Here is a 16,712-nt window from a genome sequence, read left to right on the forward strand (position 1 = left end):
AAGGTGTATGCAAATATATATGTCTATATACGTATTTATTATATCATTTCAAAATACAGAAAAGACCTGAGACAAATTTTGTCCATTTTTTCCCCACAAGGATTGGCTGGGTCTACTGACAATAGGATAAATGCGTTTTTTTGTTATTGGTAATACAGCAGCTCGCAATGCAGGCATGTTGTCACTGACTGCTCTTACACCCTTTGTCTTCTGTACAACTAGACGATAAATTCAAGTCTGGTCAACTTGTGCTGCAGTCATTGTGCCACATTTTCATGAAGGACAATAAATATTATATGGATTTAATGTGAACTCAACCTGTTCTTCTCCATGACAATATAAAAAACAGCCTGCACGAAATCCTTGCACTGCTTTGGTACGTGTCCTGCCTAGGACAGCTCAGAAACTGCAGTAAATATTACACCATAGTTTGCACAGCCTGTTTTTAGGGAACATGGGTCAGGCTGAAAATAGATCTTCGAAGACAAGGCTATTTTTTATCCATCTTTAAATAACAAAAGCGGTCTTTAAAGAAAAAAAAAAAAAGCAATGCACCATTCTGTGTTATTTGGTTCAGTAAGCTGAAAGGAAAAATGTTGGTGTCTGTTCCTTTAGCTAAGATCAGACATCTCGGTTTATATCTGATGTAATCCTTGTCACAGACCAAAACTGCCCTGTTACACAGTTTCACTCTATTAATAAACAAGCTAGTGAAGGAAGTACATAAGTACATCAGAATTTTGCTGCATAACCTCTGTTTATCAGTAGATGGAACTGATTGCTTTCAGCAGAAAAAGGGGCCCCAAACAAGCAGCAGAAAGTTATGAATAATGCAAGGCCAACTTTGCCCATGCGTTTCTTGAAAAGTGCAAAAACCGGGGAACAGCGTCCCGGCAGCGCACCCCCGGCAGGCTGCCCCACGGCCTCCACGCGGCCGAGGCAGGCGGACGGGGAGAAAGCACAGCGGGGGGAGCGGGGGAGGCCCGCGGGAGGGAGGCGAGCAGCTCCCCGGGGGAGCCCAGCGGCGGCTCCGCGCATCCCCACGGGGCTCGGTGCCCACCGCAGCCCGAGCCGGGGGCAGCCCCCCCTGCACGCAGCCCCGTCCTGCCGCGGGGCGTCCGGCCGCCTGCAGGGCTGCACCGTGCGCTGCCCCGGCGGTGCCGCGGGCGGGAGGAGCCCCTGGGCGTGCGGGTCCCTGGTCCTCACCCCCGGCAGCTACCCTGGAGGCACCGGCGGTGGCGCTGAGCCCCGACGGAGGGCTGCGAAGCCCGGGTGCTGCTCCCGGCCCCGTAGAACGGCAGCAGCTTTACCCGCGCCGCCTCTCAGGCCGGCCTCCGGAAGGTAACCGCGTTCGCGCACCTCATTTTCGGTGGTCCCCAAAACCCGAGGGGGGGTGGCAGGGGCGGAGCAAACGCCCCGCGGCTCGGAGAGCCCCGAGCTCCGCCGCGGCCTCCTGCTGCCCCCCAGCGGCACGGCCTCGCCGCGCGGGGGAGGCTGCGCGACCCCGGGGGGCCGCTCCCCGCGGGGATGCTCCGGGCAGCATCGGCCGAGTTGTTATTCCATCTGTTTCCTTCACTGCAGACTGTCACGGTGAACGTGCACGTCACAGGCGAACCAGCGGGGAAGCAGGCGTTTGCATGCAGGTGGGGCATTATCATACCTTAGTCCGGTTATTAACTAACCGGAGCAGCTGGCAGTCCAAAAGGCAAGAAAAATGCTCTAGTCGGTGACTGAGCAAGGAAATAAGGGCTCAGACGTGAACAGAGGCAGAGAAACATTCCCATTTTTTTAGTTCTCCTCGGCCATCCAAAGCAGCAGACAAAACACATGGAAACTTTACAAGTTTCTTTACAACCCTAAAGAAACTTTACGACTCTACAAGTAGTCACTGAGATGTCTACAGGTGAGGAAGCACAATGCAAAAGCAATTTGCCTACAGCTGTTGGCAAGGAGACAGGAACAGGAGACGTTATTTTCCCCTTACAGCTATAAAATCAGCAGACGTCACAGATGTCAGTATTGTCATTGCGTAGAGCACTGCAGGCCTTGATGCAATGCTTGTGGCAGCGTTTGATGTGCAGAAAGCGCAGAGGTCTTCGTTTCACCAGAAATTTCATCATCACACTGGCCTCACTTTTGGCCTGGGCTTGATGACCACGGTGGTGTAGGAAACCTCATCCTGGGGATGTGAAAGAAGTTACAAATATTGGAGAAAGTGCAAACGTTACATTTCAGCACAGATTTCCTGTTTTTAATTTGTCCTCAATGCTACGGACCGTGATCGGTCACAGCCTGCCCCTGCACATGGGAAAGCCACTGAGTGCGGTGCTGGATCAGGGTGGTTAGCCCACCTCGGGATCCTGGATCGAGTCTCAGCATTAGGGGCTTGCAGAGAACTGACATCATGAAGGAGAACTGCAGAAATGCTTGCCCCTTAAGAAGATTTTCTCCTAACCTCCCTAATTAGTGGTTTGGTTGAACCCCAGAGTCCTTGGAATACGTGTGGAGTACGGCACTCAAGCCCCATGATAACAGAGAAGGGTTATCTTTCCTCCTCCTGCCTAGGTACCGAAGTGGCTCCCAGGACTACTACAAACAGCCTCAGATGCACAAGCTGAATCCCTTTTCCTTAGTCTTAGTCTGCTAATACTTGAGTCTGCAAGAGCAAACCTCATCTCTCTCCCAAAATTAGTAGTTACAACTCTGTCAAGAACTTGAAGTCTGCATAAAATAATAGCAATAATAGTTTTGACCTTTACCTGGACGTTTTCAGCAGATTCCTCACGTGGTGCCTGGGAGGGAACTTGCTCTTGTAAATTTTCCTGGGATCTCTTACACTCTAGAAAGGAGAATAAAAGTCTCTGCTGCCTGTCCTATGCTTGGAGAGAGCAGCACGAGGCACACAAGCCAGGCATCAGAGTGGCACCAGGGTGCACAGCTCAGACATGGCTGGTAAGGTATGGAGGTGGGAAGGAGAGGGGAGGGCAGGGGAAGAAGGAATGCTGTGGATTGGGATCAGCTGGGTGGAAGGGCAACTTATTCTCATCACCTTTCTCTAGTTACTTGTTTAAAAGATAGCAAAATTTAGTCCACGCTCCCTGTGACAATCATCATTTTAAAGGCAAAACAACAAAATCCCTGCTCTTTCTCGGAACTTAGGATGCTTTAACTACAGGACTGAGGAACAATTAGCACCCAGTGCGTTAGTCTGTCCGGGGTGCAGGACAGTTCATTCCTCCCTTCCTCCTCTGGTGCAGGGGCGCTGAGGTTTGTCTGGTTGTCATTTGCAGCACAGAAAGAGGAATCACCTGTGGTGTTCTGCCTGTTAGCTGCACAGTTCCTTTTCACAGCTAGGCAACAAGTCCTGGACTCTGTTGCAGATCTTCACTGCAACGTGAGCAGTTTGGCAGCACGAGCTAGAGGGTAGCCCAAGCCACAGCCCAACTGCTACAAGTGGCTAGATGGGCATGAAAGCAACTGACGCTGCAGCCAGTGCTAGAAACCAACCAACAAAAAATAACAAACACAAAAAGAACAGAAAAGCAGCCCTTGTCTGCGCTCAGGTTAATTCTTCTGTGGAAAGAGCTCCTGGGCTGATTAATGAAGTTACTGCCAGGAGTGACCTGTTCATCAAAACTGTAATGAACTATACAAGGGGACACAATCCAAGCCTATTTCTAAAGGGACGGTGCTAGAGAAGTTACTTTAAAACTCTCCTGCTTGAAGACACAGCCTGAAGAGCATGGAAACCTAGCACCACCCATATTCAGATATACAGCATGACACGTTAACCACTTCCCTGCTGCCAGGGCTGAATCATCAGGATGCTGTTACTCCCTCTACAGTGCCACTTACTTTTTCTCAGGAGGTAGATGACTGCGAAAACCATAACAGTTGACAGGATCCCAGAGACAAAGGCTAAGGCTAAGTAGAGTATGTCGTGGCTGCCGATGCACAGAAAACAGCGTCAGAATCACCAGTTTTTAAGGAAGTGTTAAAGAATCAGTTCTCAAATTCTACAAAGCTTAAGAGGTATCTCATTTATGCCAAATCCCGTGAGATTAAAAGGTGCATATCTGCACTAAGTACCACTATGAATTAAATATCTAGAGCCCAGACTAGAAGATTCTAAGCAAACTTGTAAAACCTTGAGACATAAATTGCATTACATACAACTCCCCCCTTGCAGGAGGAGTTTGCAGTTTCAGGGAACTTGGAGTTTAAAGTCAGGAAACAAAGGTGAAGTATTTACTTATCAATGAAGGATTGGCCTTCTGAATCTCGTAAGGCAGCAGTAGAGGTATATACAGTGGTACGTACAGTGACAGTAGTGGAAATGGTTGCTGGTGTAACTAGAATTGTGGAAGAAAGAAAAGTTTTTAAAATGTGTTAATATTTCCAGTACAATTACAAGCAACAAGCACTATGTAGAGGTGTGTGCCTATTCAGGAATTACTGACATATAATGCAAATAAATATTGTAAGTATAATATTTACTTATCAGAGGGCTGAAATTGAAAATACTACGTAGAAAAAAAAAAAAGATTCACATTATTACTGTTCCATGGCAGCCTTTGGGAGTAATGCAGTTCTTTCCCAAATGCATGCATCTGCAAGGCTGCCCCCACAACAGCCCTTTCCGAGTCAATAAAATGTCAATTTAGTCAAGAACACTGGATCTAAGAAAACTCCTTTAATAAAGAAAATACCTGGTTTTACTTTTGAGGAAGAACCTCCCATTCTCTCCAAACACTAATGAACAGCAAGAGAAGCTAAAGGGAGAGGAAAAGCTTTGTTTATATATATGCAAATACACACACGTGCACAAAACAAATCTGACACCCTCATCTATTGCACGGACTTTATTAACAGTGTTTATCAGTGTTTCAGGCATCTTGCACAAACTAGCACAAAACCACAGCAAGCAACCTGGAGATTACTCAGCATGAACCCTACTTCCCAATGTCTTGGTCCCATACGTGAGTTCACAGTTGCTCACTACACTTTGACGAACACACCGTCTTCTCTAAAAAGGCTGGAGTGTATTTCATATTTAACTAAAAAAGCACCCACAGTATTATTTTTGCAGCAGCTAGAATAGAGTGAACTTTATGAAAATTTCCACAATCCGAAGCTTTGATAAAATATCCCTTTAAGTTTTTCCTTTCTCAAGATTTTTTCAACAAAAAAGAATTAAAATCTTCTAAAATTTGGGGGCTGCAAGCGGAAGGACAGGGAAATACCTGTCTACTGGGAAAGTCCTGCCCTATTTCTCATTATGTGGCTTGCAAACTGCACATTGCGAATAACATCAAAGTATTGCTGGCAACATGAAAGCAAACACCCTGTTCTCACCGTTGCCGTCATGTTTTTCTACTACATGCCCATTGGATGCCCACATTCCAGAAGTGAAACCTCCACGTATCCTGTGCCAAGTCTAAAAGCGCATTGTGCTAGCAGTAATGGAAATAATGACGGTAAGCGATACAGCTTCGCCTTACCTCACACCATAGAACTGCAGCCTAGCTGGTGGCAGAAAGATCCTGAAGCGTTAGCACCACAGTAAATGCCTGCTTTGTGAAAAGAATCTATGTCAAACTAGCAAAAACTTGTGTCATTCAAATATACGGTTGCACCAGTGCGGAAGTTGAGCAACTTCACCTTTTTTTTTTTTTTTTTTTACCCCTGAGCAGGAAACAATATGAAAGACACCTTTATTTTCAAGAACTGTTGAACTGAAGAAAAAGTCATGTTTAGCTTAAATTAGCTTGCTTTCGCCTTTAGGAGTACGTTACCTCTAAAGAACGGCTTGTGTTTTTTTTTGCTGAAGTGTTGTATTGAAAGGGAAAAACTGAAGAAACCTCTGGTATTTTACTAACCCCACTAAAAATGTTTCCTTATTGTAGTAACAATCTATATTAAAAAAGGTGCATCAGCACATTCTAGTCTGTTTACTTAAGTTTATTTCTTAATAAATCACTTTCCAACGTAGAAAGGATGAGATTATACATATGTACGTGCTCTGCTGAGACACAGATTAGACATACACCACCATCCCCGGGCAAAAAAAAAAAGTTTCCTGGAAATTGAAAATCTTACACCATATATTATTATAATAACCAAAGTATTTTCTTCGTTACACATAATAGAGGGCAACTTTTTTTTCTATGAAAATTCAGGAGAAAATCTAGAGAAAACTTATCCATTTCACTGTTTTAATCTTTATACTGGTTAACGGAATGGAAGCTAAGTTTTAGAGTAGCTTCTGATATGCTTCCTGCCAGCCACATCCTCTTTTCCACAAAACAGGAAGGTACTTGTGTCATTATTTAATGCTTTGTTACATCTCTTCTGCGTTTGTTTACAAAATGAAAACATCAATTCCAAGCATCTCCAAACATTGGACAGTTCGCCGACAAGGTGAATGGGAGCACTAGCAGTCATTTTGATTTTAAAACTTGTTAACAGTTAAGGAAAATAACTGTAGGGCATTATAACAGAGGATTCGAAACCAAAAACTGATGAGTGTATTAGCACCACAGCGGGCAAATTCTGCATCTCCGTCAGGACCATACAGAACCATACAGGAACCATACAGAGCTTCACAAATTGTGGTCGAAAGTAACCTGCCACTATAATCTAATTTCAGTGGTTTGTTTACATTACTGATCAAGCTACTACAAAAACAGAAAGGAAATCACTGTTACTACTGGCAGTCAAAGACAGGAAAGTTGTTTGTTTGTTTGTTTTAATGACATTTTAGAATCATAGAGTTTCCAACAAAAAGTCAGAAGACATGTCAGTGCATTCAGTTGCTACGGGGTTACACTGTCACCTGTGCACTCTTTGATAATGCCTTCAGGTCCGAAATGCACTTTGCAATACTATCCTTCTGCTGCAAAAAGAAAAGAAAAAAGCTTTCAGGAGAAAGACTTTATGAAAGACAATTAAACAAGCAAAACAGGTATTCTAATGCATTTTAGATTTTCTTTTTAGACACACAAAATTTACAGATTAAAGTTACAGATTAAAAGGGATATTGCTACAGCTCATGAAAGCACATTCAAATTCCGGTAATGACGTGCATTAGAGCATCTACAAGCAGAACTAAGCGAATGATTTGCTGTTAACAGGTACATTCCTTAAAAGAAAGGACATCCAGAGTCCATCTGTAGATCTTAAGCCTCCATGGTCTTACACAGAGAATTTTAGAAATAAAAATTTAGCTACATTTTAATCACAAGCTGAGCTCTATGGTGCAAGAACAAATACCACAAATGTCTAGCTCAATTCACCAGCAACATGAGCATCTTTTATCTAATATCTGGGCTTGTTAGCTTTTAGACAGCAGTAGGAACGCGTTGCAGCCACGCTTGCAAGTCACCCAGAGATGATCTAGCATTTTCTGACTGAAGTCAGAAGCACTGTACAGCACCTATGCTTATAGTCTAAAACATAAAACAGATGAAAAAACAACAAAACAACAAAAGTACCTGTTGAGGTGTGATGCTCTGAACAACGTTTTTCTCCACCCACTGAATCATGTGATCTTGTTCTTTTTGTTGCTTTAGATTCTGCATGGCCACTTGATAGTCCAGCCTTTTCTTTACTTCATTGTACACCGTTAATAACCTTTCTCGGTAATTGGCTTCCAGCAACATTGCTATGTTATTCTAGACACAGAAGATGGATTAACAATGAATTAATCAATGATCAATGGATTAACACTCGGCAAAAGTACAGAACAGCAGAGCACAGTTCCACAAAGTCATCCAACCAGGTGGTGGAACTGCCCCTGTCTGCAACACCGAGATTGTAAGTGATTTATTGTTACTTGTTAGCAGTCCAAGAGGCACCCAGATTATGTAGTGGAGGCAGCAGTTAAAAGCGAACAGTAGAGCTGAAACTGCATACCCGCTTAGCATCAAAGAGGTAACTGCGGCCTTCAACTCTCCATTGCTCCTTTTTCTCCTGCTCAATGGCAGTCTCAAGATCTCTAATTGCATCATTTTTAATAGCTAAAGCCTTAGCAATTTTCTCCTGGAAGAAGAAACAAAAAATATGGTTCAGAATAAAAATAAGATGCAAAGAAAACAAGTGATCTGCAACTATCTTCTGATGTTTTGCGTTATAAATTGAGAAATGTCTGCATCAAGATGGACTGTGTCAGGTTTGAGATTAAAGGATGGCAAGACAGAAGAATTAGTGTTCACAATTAACCATACTTAGAAAAAAATAATTACACTAAATATTTGTTCTTGAATAAGGTGGTTTTCTTTTTTTTTTTTGAAGGCCCATGTAACAACATAGATGTAAGACTTAAAACATACTTTATTTAAACATTATGAAAAGATTAGGCTCAGATTTTATTACAGCCAAGACATATTTAAGCAGGTTAATTAGAAGTTTTTAGATACTGCAAAGTTGAATTATGAATTATGACTTTTTTTTTTACCTCATTAAGTTTGTCAGCAAAAGCTGCTACATCAGCCCCATATTTTTTAATGCCATAAATGATGACTGACAATATGCAGGCAGCTGCAACTGTCTCATGGTTAACTACATAGATTTCCTTAGAGAGAAAGTAAAGCAGGAGTCCAGTTCCCAACATGTAAGGCCCTAAAGAAAAAATAAAGCAGCATTATTTGTACAAAATATAAAGCGGCTTATTGAAGTCAAACACATAAGATGTAAATAGTTTAAGATCAGGAATGTTCTCTTGTACCATGACCAAGAACAGAAACACACAATTATAGAATATCCCAAGGTGGAAGGGACCCACAAGGATCATCAGTTCTAACTCGTGGCTCTGCACAGGACCACCTAAAAATCAGACCATGTCTGACAGAAAGCTGTCCAAACACTTCTTGACTTTTCACCATCTTTGTTGGTCTCCTTTGGATGCTCTCTAATAGCTTTATGTTCTTTTGATATTGTGGCACCCAGAACTGCACACAGTGCTCCCACACAAACCCAATAACACCAAGAGGGAGGTTGCAGGGAAGGTGCTCGCCACAAGTGGAAAGCAAGTCGCACCTTCTAGAAGACCTGCAGCTTCTGCTCATTCAGAAACCAGCAGAAATATCTATGTTTATTGGTTTTGAGGGCCGGCCATCAAATCAACCTTTCTACAAGATCAAGCTCACGATATACTTTTAACATTTCTTTAAAGCACAGGTGCTCAACTTTAAAGTCAAGAAGTGCTGCGCTGGCTCATTCTTCATAATCTTCTTCTACATACGCAAAAGCGTCTGGTGCAGGCCGTTGAGTTGACCAGGCTATTCTAAGGCACTTCAGTCTGAGGACTACCACACAGGTTTTCCCCATCTCATGTCCAAAGAATAAAACTCAAAGATTCCGAGCTCCTTAAAGAATTTACCTTGCAGAATCAATACTTAATAGAAGATAAAAATTCTTCCTCTCCTCCCAAGGTAAAACGCTGTGCTTTGAACGTATCCAGGATACTCACCAGTGAAAATCCCGTGTTTTCCTTGGTGTCTTACCTTTTTACCAGCCACAATTGTGAACACAATTAAACAAGCGTAACTAAATGCACACTGATAAGACATACATGCATATATTAACCTGTGACTCCTGTTTTAGGGTAAAGGAACTGGAAGAACTCCTCAGGGATCAAACCATGACGTACTTCTCCTCCCTTCTCAGGCAAAGGAGGCACAGGAGCCAAATGCTGCTGACTCGTATGAATCTGCCTTGCAACGTGCAACATGCTACAAATTAACAAGAGGTTCTGTTAAGCCTATTACTTTGCAAAAACCACCGCGAAACGCATTTCCAGTTACAAAGCCGGGCACGCCTGAGCTATGCCCGCTTTGAGGAAGGGCCAGGATTGAGATAACCTCCTGCGACTCCTCACAACCTTTGCCCTTCCGTACCCTTGCGGCATTTCTTAAGAGACACGAGGGCAGAACCGCGCTGTCCGCGGTACCCGAACCCAGGCGGCGACCCCGGTCCCCCGGCTCCGTGCCGAGCCCCCCCGGGCCGCCCGCCCCCAGCCCCCGGTACTCACCCCACGGAAGCGGCGGGCCGCAGGCTCCTCAGCAGGGCCGGGGCTGCGGGAGGAGAAGGGCAGAGCGCTCGTCAGCACACGGCTCCCCCCCAGCCCCTCCCTGTTATCCCCCCCACCCCCCCCCGGCCGCCCCCTCTCACCGGCGCCGAGGACGAGGCGGGACAACATGGCGGCGGGCCGCGACCGCTGCGTCCCGGTGACCGCCGGCCGCCTCGGCACCAAGATGGCGGCAGCGGCGCGGAGCTCTCGCGATACCGAGGCGGGGGGGGGCGAGGCGGGCGCCTCTCGCGATAGGAGGCGGCGGCGGCGGCGCGCGCGGGAGCACGTGGGGGCGGCGGTGCCATGGCGGAGCCGGGGCCGGGGCCGGAGCGGGGCCCGGCCGGGCAGGGGCCGCCCCCGGAGCCCCCCGCGGGCGGGGAGCAGCAGCAGCAGGAGGAGGAGGCGGCGGCGGCCGGCCCCGAGTGGAACATCCCGCCCAACGCGCCCGCGTGCATGGAGCGGCACCTGGAGGGCGCGCACTACCGCGCAGGCAGGCGGCGGGGGGATGAGGGGGGACGGGGACGGGACGGGACGGGACGGGACGGGACGGGGAGTGCTGAGCCGCTTCTCCCTCAGACGGAGCCCTGCTGCTGGGCGCCTCGGGGCTGAGCGGCCGCTGCTGGGCCGGCTCCCTCTGGGTGTTCGCCGACCCCCGGCGGGCCCCCAGCGAGGGTTTCTGCACCGCCGGCGTCCAGACCGAGGCGGGAGTCGCCGACCTGCGCTGGGTGGCCGACAGGGGCATCCTGGTGGCCTCCGACTCCGGTAAGCCCCGGGGTCGCCCCCCTTTTCCTCCCCCCTTTTCTCCCCCTTTCCCCGCCCCCCCCCCCCCCCCCGCCGGTGTCCCCCGGTGAGGCGGGGGCTGCCCCCCCTGTGCCCCGCAGGCGCCGTGGAGCTGTGGGAGCTGGACGAGAACGAGACCCTCATCGTCAACAAGTTCTGCAAGTACGAGCACGATGACATCGTGACGACGGTGGCCGTGCTCGCCGGCAGCACCCAGGTGGTCAGCGGCGGACAGGACTTCTGGTGAGTGCCCCCAGACCTCCCCCCCCCCCCCCTCGCCCCACGCTGGGCTGTGGTGTCGGGCCCTGACCGCTTCTCTCCTCCGCAGTGTGAAAGTCTGGGACCTCCCGCAGCAAACGGTGCTGCGCTCCTACAGAGGTGAGTGCCGGCTCCTCCTGGGCTGCACCTCTTGGTCGCTGGTCACGTCCCCGGGGCCAAGCCACGCTTGCTGCCGTGACCTCGGGTGAACCAGGCTGTGGAGCTCCCAGCACAGGCGTGTTTCTTTCTGTTGTTCTTTTCTCCATGCAAAAGCCACGCTGTAAGACTCGTTTGCCTGCATCTCCAAGTGTGTTCTAGAATCTCTCTTGTATACTGAAATTTCTTTCTCGCACCTGCTCGTGTGATCAAAGCCGTATTGTTTTGAACTCCAGCTCACCAGAGAATACAGGTCTCTAGAGATGTCATAGTGTGATCTCCAGTGCCAGCGGAGGCTGTGTTTTGCTCATCTGGCCTCTTCCCCCCAACCCTTTGTAACTGGCCTCTTGTCTGGAGAGGCTTCAAGCTTGTTCTGTCACAGGGATGCAACTGCGGTGGCTGTGGTTGCGTTTGGCAGCTCATCAGTTTGCTAGGAAGTAACTTGGGATGCTCAGTATCTCAGGATATCTGTCACTGACTAGAAGTTATCCTGGATCTGGGCATAAACTATTACACCGCTGTGCCTTCAGAGAGCCTCATTCCCTTGTCTGTGTTCTGTGATTGGGCACTGGGAATATGTGGGAAGTCTGGGTACAATCTTTGAGGCTCTTTATCCTTCTGTGCTTTTGGTAGCTCACTCCGATGCAGTGACATGTGTGGCTTCCTGTCCTGGTAAGGACACTGTGTTCCTGTCCTGTGCTGAGGTAAAGCTAACTCTGCATGAATCTACCTGATAAAAATGAGATTTAACTTTAATTATTTATAGTCAAATACGCTTACTGAGAAACCACCTGTTGTGTTCTAAGCTGTTTCTGTGTGTTGTTTAAATGTTCCAGTGGTTGTACCAAGCTGATATGTACAGGTTTGTATTAAGATGTGGGTGTTCCTAGCTCTGTCCTGGGGATGACTGAAGGAGCTAACTTCACGTTAATGTCAGCATCATTTTAAACACGGGAAGAGACAGTGTGGGTTTGAGTGTGGGTCAGTAGCAGTACTGCAATGAATCTGGGTTTATGTCTACCCCCTGCTGCAAAACCACTGTAAAAACCTTATATGCTTTGAATTTATAGGATGGCAGAACGTTACTCTGGGACACCAGATGCCCCAAACCAGCTACTCGAATTGGTATGTTTCTGAATGCAGTCACTGCTTGTGTATTTGTTTTTTTTTTATGAAGAAATTGTTTTATGCCTAAGTTCTCCATCTAACTTCAATCTAGTGATCTGACTACTTGGTCACAGAAGCCTATTAAGCCCTAAGGAAATCTAACACTATCACAGGAGTAAAATCAGCTTTTAAATAATTCTTAGTGCAGTATCAGCCCTAACTGGGATGGGGTAGGAACGTCTTTGCACTGACTGCTCTCTTTACACTTACCCCCCTTAACTTTCAGTTTGCAGTGCCTGTAATTACCTCCCTACCTCAGTCCTGTGGCATCCACAGAAAAGTGACATCTTTGCTTTGGGTAAGAAGTGATCTTTAACTTTCACCAGACAAATCAAGGTCTTTCTTTTCATGACAGCTTTGCTAATAACCTCATTCTCCTTTTCTCTTTTAAAGGTGATGAAAATGGAACAGTTGCACTAGTAGACACAAAGAATCCTGATTCTGCCCTCAGCTCCACTGTGCATGCCCGACGTATCACGGGGTTTGCATTTTCTACACATAGGTACGGTCTGAGATACTGGTGTAGAGCGTGTGACTACCTACCCTTGAAAGCCATACCATTTTTTAGAGTAAAACATATGGGAGTATTAGATTTGGTCATTTTATAGAGGAGGATTAATAGTGAAGAATACAGTAAGCCAAATAACGTCTGATTTTGGAGATGTGTGAACATACAGCATTTTTGTAGCATTTGGAATTGGCCAATTCACCGTAGGGATTTTTCTTACTCCAGTCACCTCACCTTGACGAGCTTGCTTGCTTTTTGATGCTAATAGCACGTTCTTGCATAGTGTACTGACAACCTGACAAAAAAAATCTGTAAGATTCGGTGTCTGTTAATTCAGTTTACCTGGGTCTGGCTTGCAAAGACATGTACTCCTCACACATCTTTCCTTACAGCTTTCTTGTATTTGATTGTTCTGACTGTGTCTCATCTCTATCCTCCAGTTCACCCTTACTGGCTTCAATTAGTGAAGATTGTTCAGTAGCTGTTCTGGACTCAGACCTTTCAGAGGTGTAAGTACCCGAAGGGGCGTATTCACTGTGGTTGTTTGTCATGCTGATTTCTCATTAAGTTAATTGTTTATATGCTGAAGGGAAGATGAAAAGAGTCCTTAAACTGGGGAGCATCATCCTAACAAACTAGCAGTTAGGAAGTGCACAAGCCCATAAATTCTTAGTGACAGTGCTTTGTGGCTAATAGAGTGTTCATGTTTTCCAGGTTCAGAAACCGTTCTCATCGAGACTTTGTAAAAGGCTTATCGTGGTCTCCTTTAGATAATGCCTTGCTCACTACAGTTGGATGGGATCATCAGGTTTTACATCACACTGTCCCCATACCAACTGGTGAAGCTTCTGGAGTCAACTGTGTAAAAGAATAGTTTTATAAACTCATCGGTCCAAATTCCTTCCTGGCATTACTTTGATTCTCCTGAAGTCAAAGGTGTTTGTGAACTGGATTGGTTACGGACTGGTGTCTGCCTTGAAGCTTGTGACTAAGAAGGTTTTTGTAGTAATTTTGAATTAGGCATAACTTAGTTACAAACCAGCCTTTACCCTCTCCTCAGGGGTTGGCTTCACTTGTGATAAGACTTCAGTATTTTACCCAGAAAAAAATATTGACTTCAGGCACAAAGGAGTTTTGGAGACGGGATTAGGTATAATAAAACTAAATCAAAAAGACTTGATTCCTCCCTCGGTCCTTCAAGCTATCCACAGAACTAATAGAAACAAATTATTTGGGGAGGTTTAAAAAAAAAAAAACACACAAACCCACACCTCTTTACTAAGGTAGATGCAGAAGCCTTACCTGAGCTAAGTGTTTGCTGTGTAAATACTTCCTTTCAAGTGAACAGGAAGACATGTAGGCATTTAAGACCAGAAAGGTTTCCCTGTTGTCCTTAGTGCAGCACGCAGCGCAGAAGGCTGGCTTTTGCTATCTACTGTTGTGGATAATCCCATGGTGAGCACTATTTGTGTACTTCTCCATTAGTATCAGAATACCAGTGCTTGGTGTGACGAGTCGCATATGCTGTATGACAAGGATCCCAGCTGCAGTCCTATAATTAAACAGCTTTGTGATGGTGCATGACATGCTGAAATACCAGGACCTGTAAACGCTCAACCATTGGCTTGAAGCTGAGGCCAGCTCACAGGGGCTGTTGTGTAGCATGCTGAAAGCCAAGAGAAGTTAGTAGCTTGACACCGTGTTTCAGCTCCTTTGCTGAATACAACATATTCAAAGATAAGACTTGTGAACAAAAAGTTATGTAAGGGAAAAAACTGGACTAAGGATTTCAGTCTTCATTTGCTTGCTCCTGTAATCAAACTCTTGGTGATAAATGAGACTCCTCATGCACTTGCAGTTAGTGACTTTTTTTGCTGGAGACTTGAGAGGTTCAAACATTCCTGTAATCCCCTGAGATGGACTCCACATAAACCTTAGAGTTTTTTTTTTTTGTAATATAACATCTTCCAAACTAAACTGTTTCCCTGGAACATATTTAACTGAAAATAAATTGCTTTGCTCTACACACATTGCTACTGTTCTAGCTGTGGCTCGCTCCAGACTAATACTTGCTAGACAGACAAAAGTGGGTCTTGGCTAATGAAATAAAAAATACTGTTACAATAATGCTACTTTAGAATGATAGTGACACTAAACTGTAAATGGGCTCATCTCTCCATAAACCTTTATTTTTGTTGATCCAAATCATGCAGAGCCCATCATTAACTTTTAGGCCAAATAAGCTTTCTCAGTCTCTGTACTTTTTCTCCTTTTTAAGCTTACTTTGCTCCCTTTTGAATTCCACTGTCGTAACTGTTTACAGAGCAAACTTTCTGATCTAGAGCAGTGTATTGTAAGGAAAAGATATCTGATTATAAAAACTGACAAGTTCCCTCAAAACTACCCCTTAAACAAGCTAAGCAAAGTTAACGAGAAAAAGTTACACCTGTTACAGATCTCTGATTGTGTATTAAAAACTGAAACAGGTCTTGTGCTGGTTGTGAAAAAGGTGTCTTGAGAACAATGGAAGAGTTTTAAAATAAATCATAGTGTTCATTAATAACTGGCTATAAGTTTCACTGGGCCACTTCCATAATATTAAATAGCTAGCTGAGATCATTGATACAGCTGAAGTGATTTCAGCCCTGAAGTTGCAACCATTCTTAAATAAACATGCACCACAATGCTATTTAGTGCAAGTAGTGTTTCCATTGTGTACAGCTAAAAGAAACAAGTTTGCAATATCAAGTGTTAAACCAGGTAAGTTCCTCGAATTGTGATGCTGTGAGTACACCACTACTGTTCATGGCAAAAATAAGCATAGTGGTGGAAGGTGAAAACCATATGGACAAAAGGTTATTACTGATACATTAATCCTGTTCTGGTACAACCGCTTAAAGACTTTGTCAGAGTGATAGCATACAAAATGTTTCAGCGTCCTGCAAATCTGGGTGAAGCTTTGTGTTCTGCCACGGGAGGGCAGCAGCTGCCAGCGTGACAGTAGTCAAAAGTTTGCACGTTCCTTTAGAGCATCTACCCATTTTACCACTTGTCTTTTTCACCATGGTAAGAGAAGCACAGAAGAGCAACAGGTTATCTAGCAGTCACTAACGTGTTGTGTTAGCTTAGCAAGGGTATAATCATGAGGAGCCAGCAAGGCCATGTTAAATAGTCACACCAGCATGCAGGCAACACAGCAGAAACACTGACAGCACCACATCAATGCTTGTTGACTTATAAGCTATCTGCAAAGGAATTGGAGAATTCTATGGGTTTTGTGGTATGCTAACCCTGCCCGGGCTACTTTACATGCTGTTCAGGTTTAGGGACACTAATATATTGTGGCCACAGTAAAAGCTTCAAGATACATTGCACGCTTCCCTAATGAAGAACCTTGTTCTGTAGCCAGGCCTGGATTAAAGAGATGAGAATGCAAATAAACAATTTGGAGGAGTGGAGAGAGTAAGCCACTATGAAGACAAGCCTGCCTTTTATGTTGTTGCTTGCATTACTCACACTGCATTTTCAATTTTAAGTACAACGTTCTAGTTAGGACTTGCAAATAAATATGCAAGTTGTATTACTAATGAAAAGTTCAAAACCAAGAATGCTATTTATAGAAGCACAGGTTGAAGTGTAAAAGCTCTCAGCCTGCCTAACCAGCTGGATGCGAGGGGTGTTTCCAAAGCAAAGGGGCAGCTAGGGCTAGCTGCCTGTTCCTTCCTTGATCAGGCTTCTGGAAACACTTAAATTGCCAGTGTCTTGTATCAACTG

At 45.4% G+C, this 16,712-nt stretch overlaps 3 protein-coding genes across 3 annotated transcripts; 1 reads left to right on the plus strand and 2 right to left on the minus strand.

Annotated features, from left to right (window-relative positions):
* Window positions 1-113: 113 nt before the first annotated feature.
* LOC310887045 (transmembrane protein C1orf162 homolog) lies at window positions 114-5,573 on the minus strand. The gene is made up of 6 exons (XM_083812469.1): window positions 5,502-5,573; window positions 4,710-4,772; window positions 4,253-4,352; window positions 3,856-3,944; window positions 2,760-2,839; window positions 114-2,179 (listed from the first exon to the last, which is right to left on the minus strand). The coding sequence occupies exons 2-6, from the start codon at window positions 4,738-4,740 to the stop codon at window positions 2,120-2,122; spliced, it is 360 nt and encodes a 119-aa protein (XP_083668595.1). The 5' UTR covers window positions 4,741-4,772; window positions 5,502-5,573; the 3' UTR covers window positions 114-2,119.
* A 373-nt stretch (window positions 5,574-5,946) lies between these two features.
* On the minus strand, window positions 5,947-10,307 carry ATP5PB (ATP synthase peripheral stalk-membrane subunit b). The gene is made up of 7 exons (XM_083812468.1): window positions 10,171-10,307; window positions 10,031-10,073; window positions 9,586-9,731; window positions 8,456-8,619; window positions 7,915-8,040; window positions 7,494-7,673; window positions 5,947-6,895 (listed from the first exon to the last, which is right to left on the minus strand). Exons 1-7 carry the CDS (start codon window positions 10,196-10,198, stop codon window positions 6,824-6,826), a joined length of 759 nt encoding a protein of 252 aa, XP_083668594.1. The 5' UTR covers window positions 10,199-10,307; the 3' UTR covers window positions 5,947-6,823.
* A 26-nt stretch (window positions 10,308-10,333) lies between these two features.
* Window positions 10,334-15,631, plus strand: WDR77 (WD repeat domain 77). The gene is made up of 10 exons (XM_083812455.1): window positions 10,334-10,559; window positions 10,646-10,831; window positions 10,951-11,092; window positions 11,178-11,227; window positions 11,897-11,967; window positions 12,334-12,388; window positions 12,657-12,728; window positions 12,824-12,932; window positions 13,379-13,447; window positions 13,653-15,631. Exons 1-10 carry the CDS (start codon window positions 10,373-10,375, stop codon window positions 13,810-13,812), a joined length of 1,101 nt encoding a protein of 366 aa, XP_083668581.1. The 5' UTR covers window positions 10,334-10,372; the 3' UTR covers window positions 13,813-15,631.
* Window positions 15,632-16,712: the final 1,081 nt, after the last annotated feature.

This window comes from Anser anser (assembly GCF_964211835.1).
Source record: "Anser anser genome assembly, chromosome: 27".
NCBI lineage: Eukaryota > Metazoa > Chordata > Aves > Anseriformes > Anatidae > Anser > Anser anser.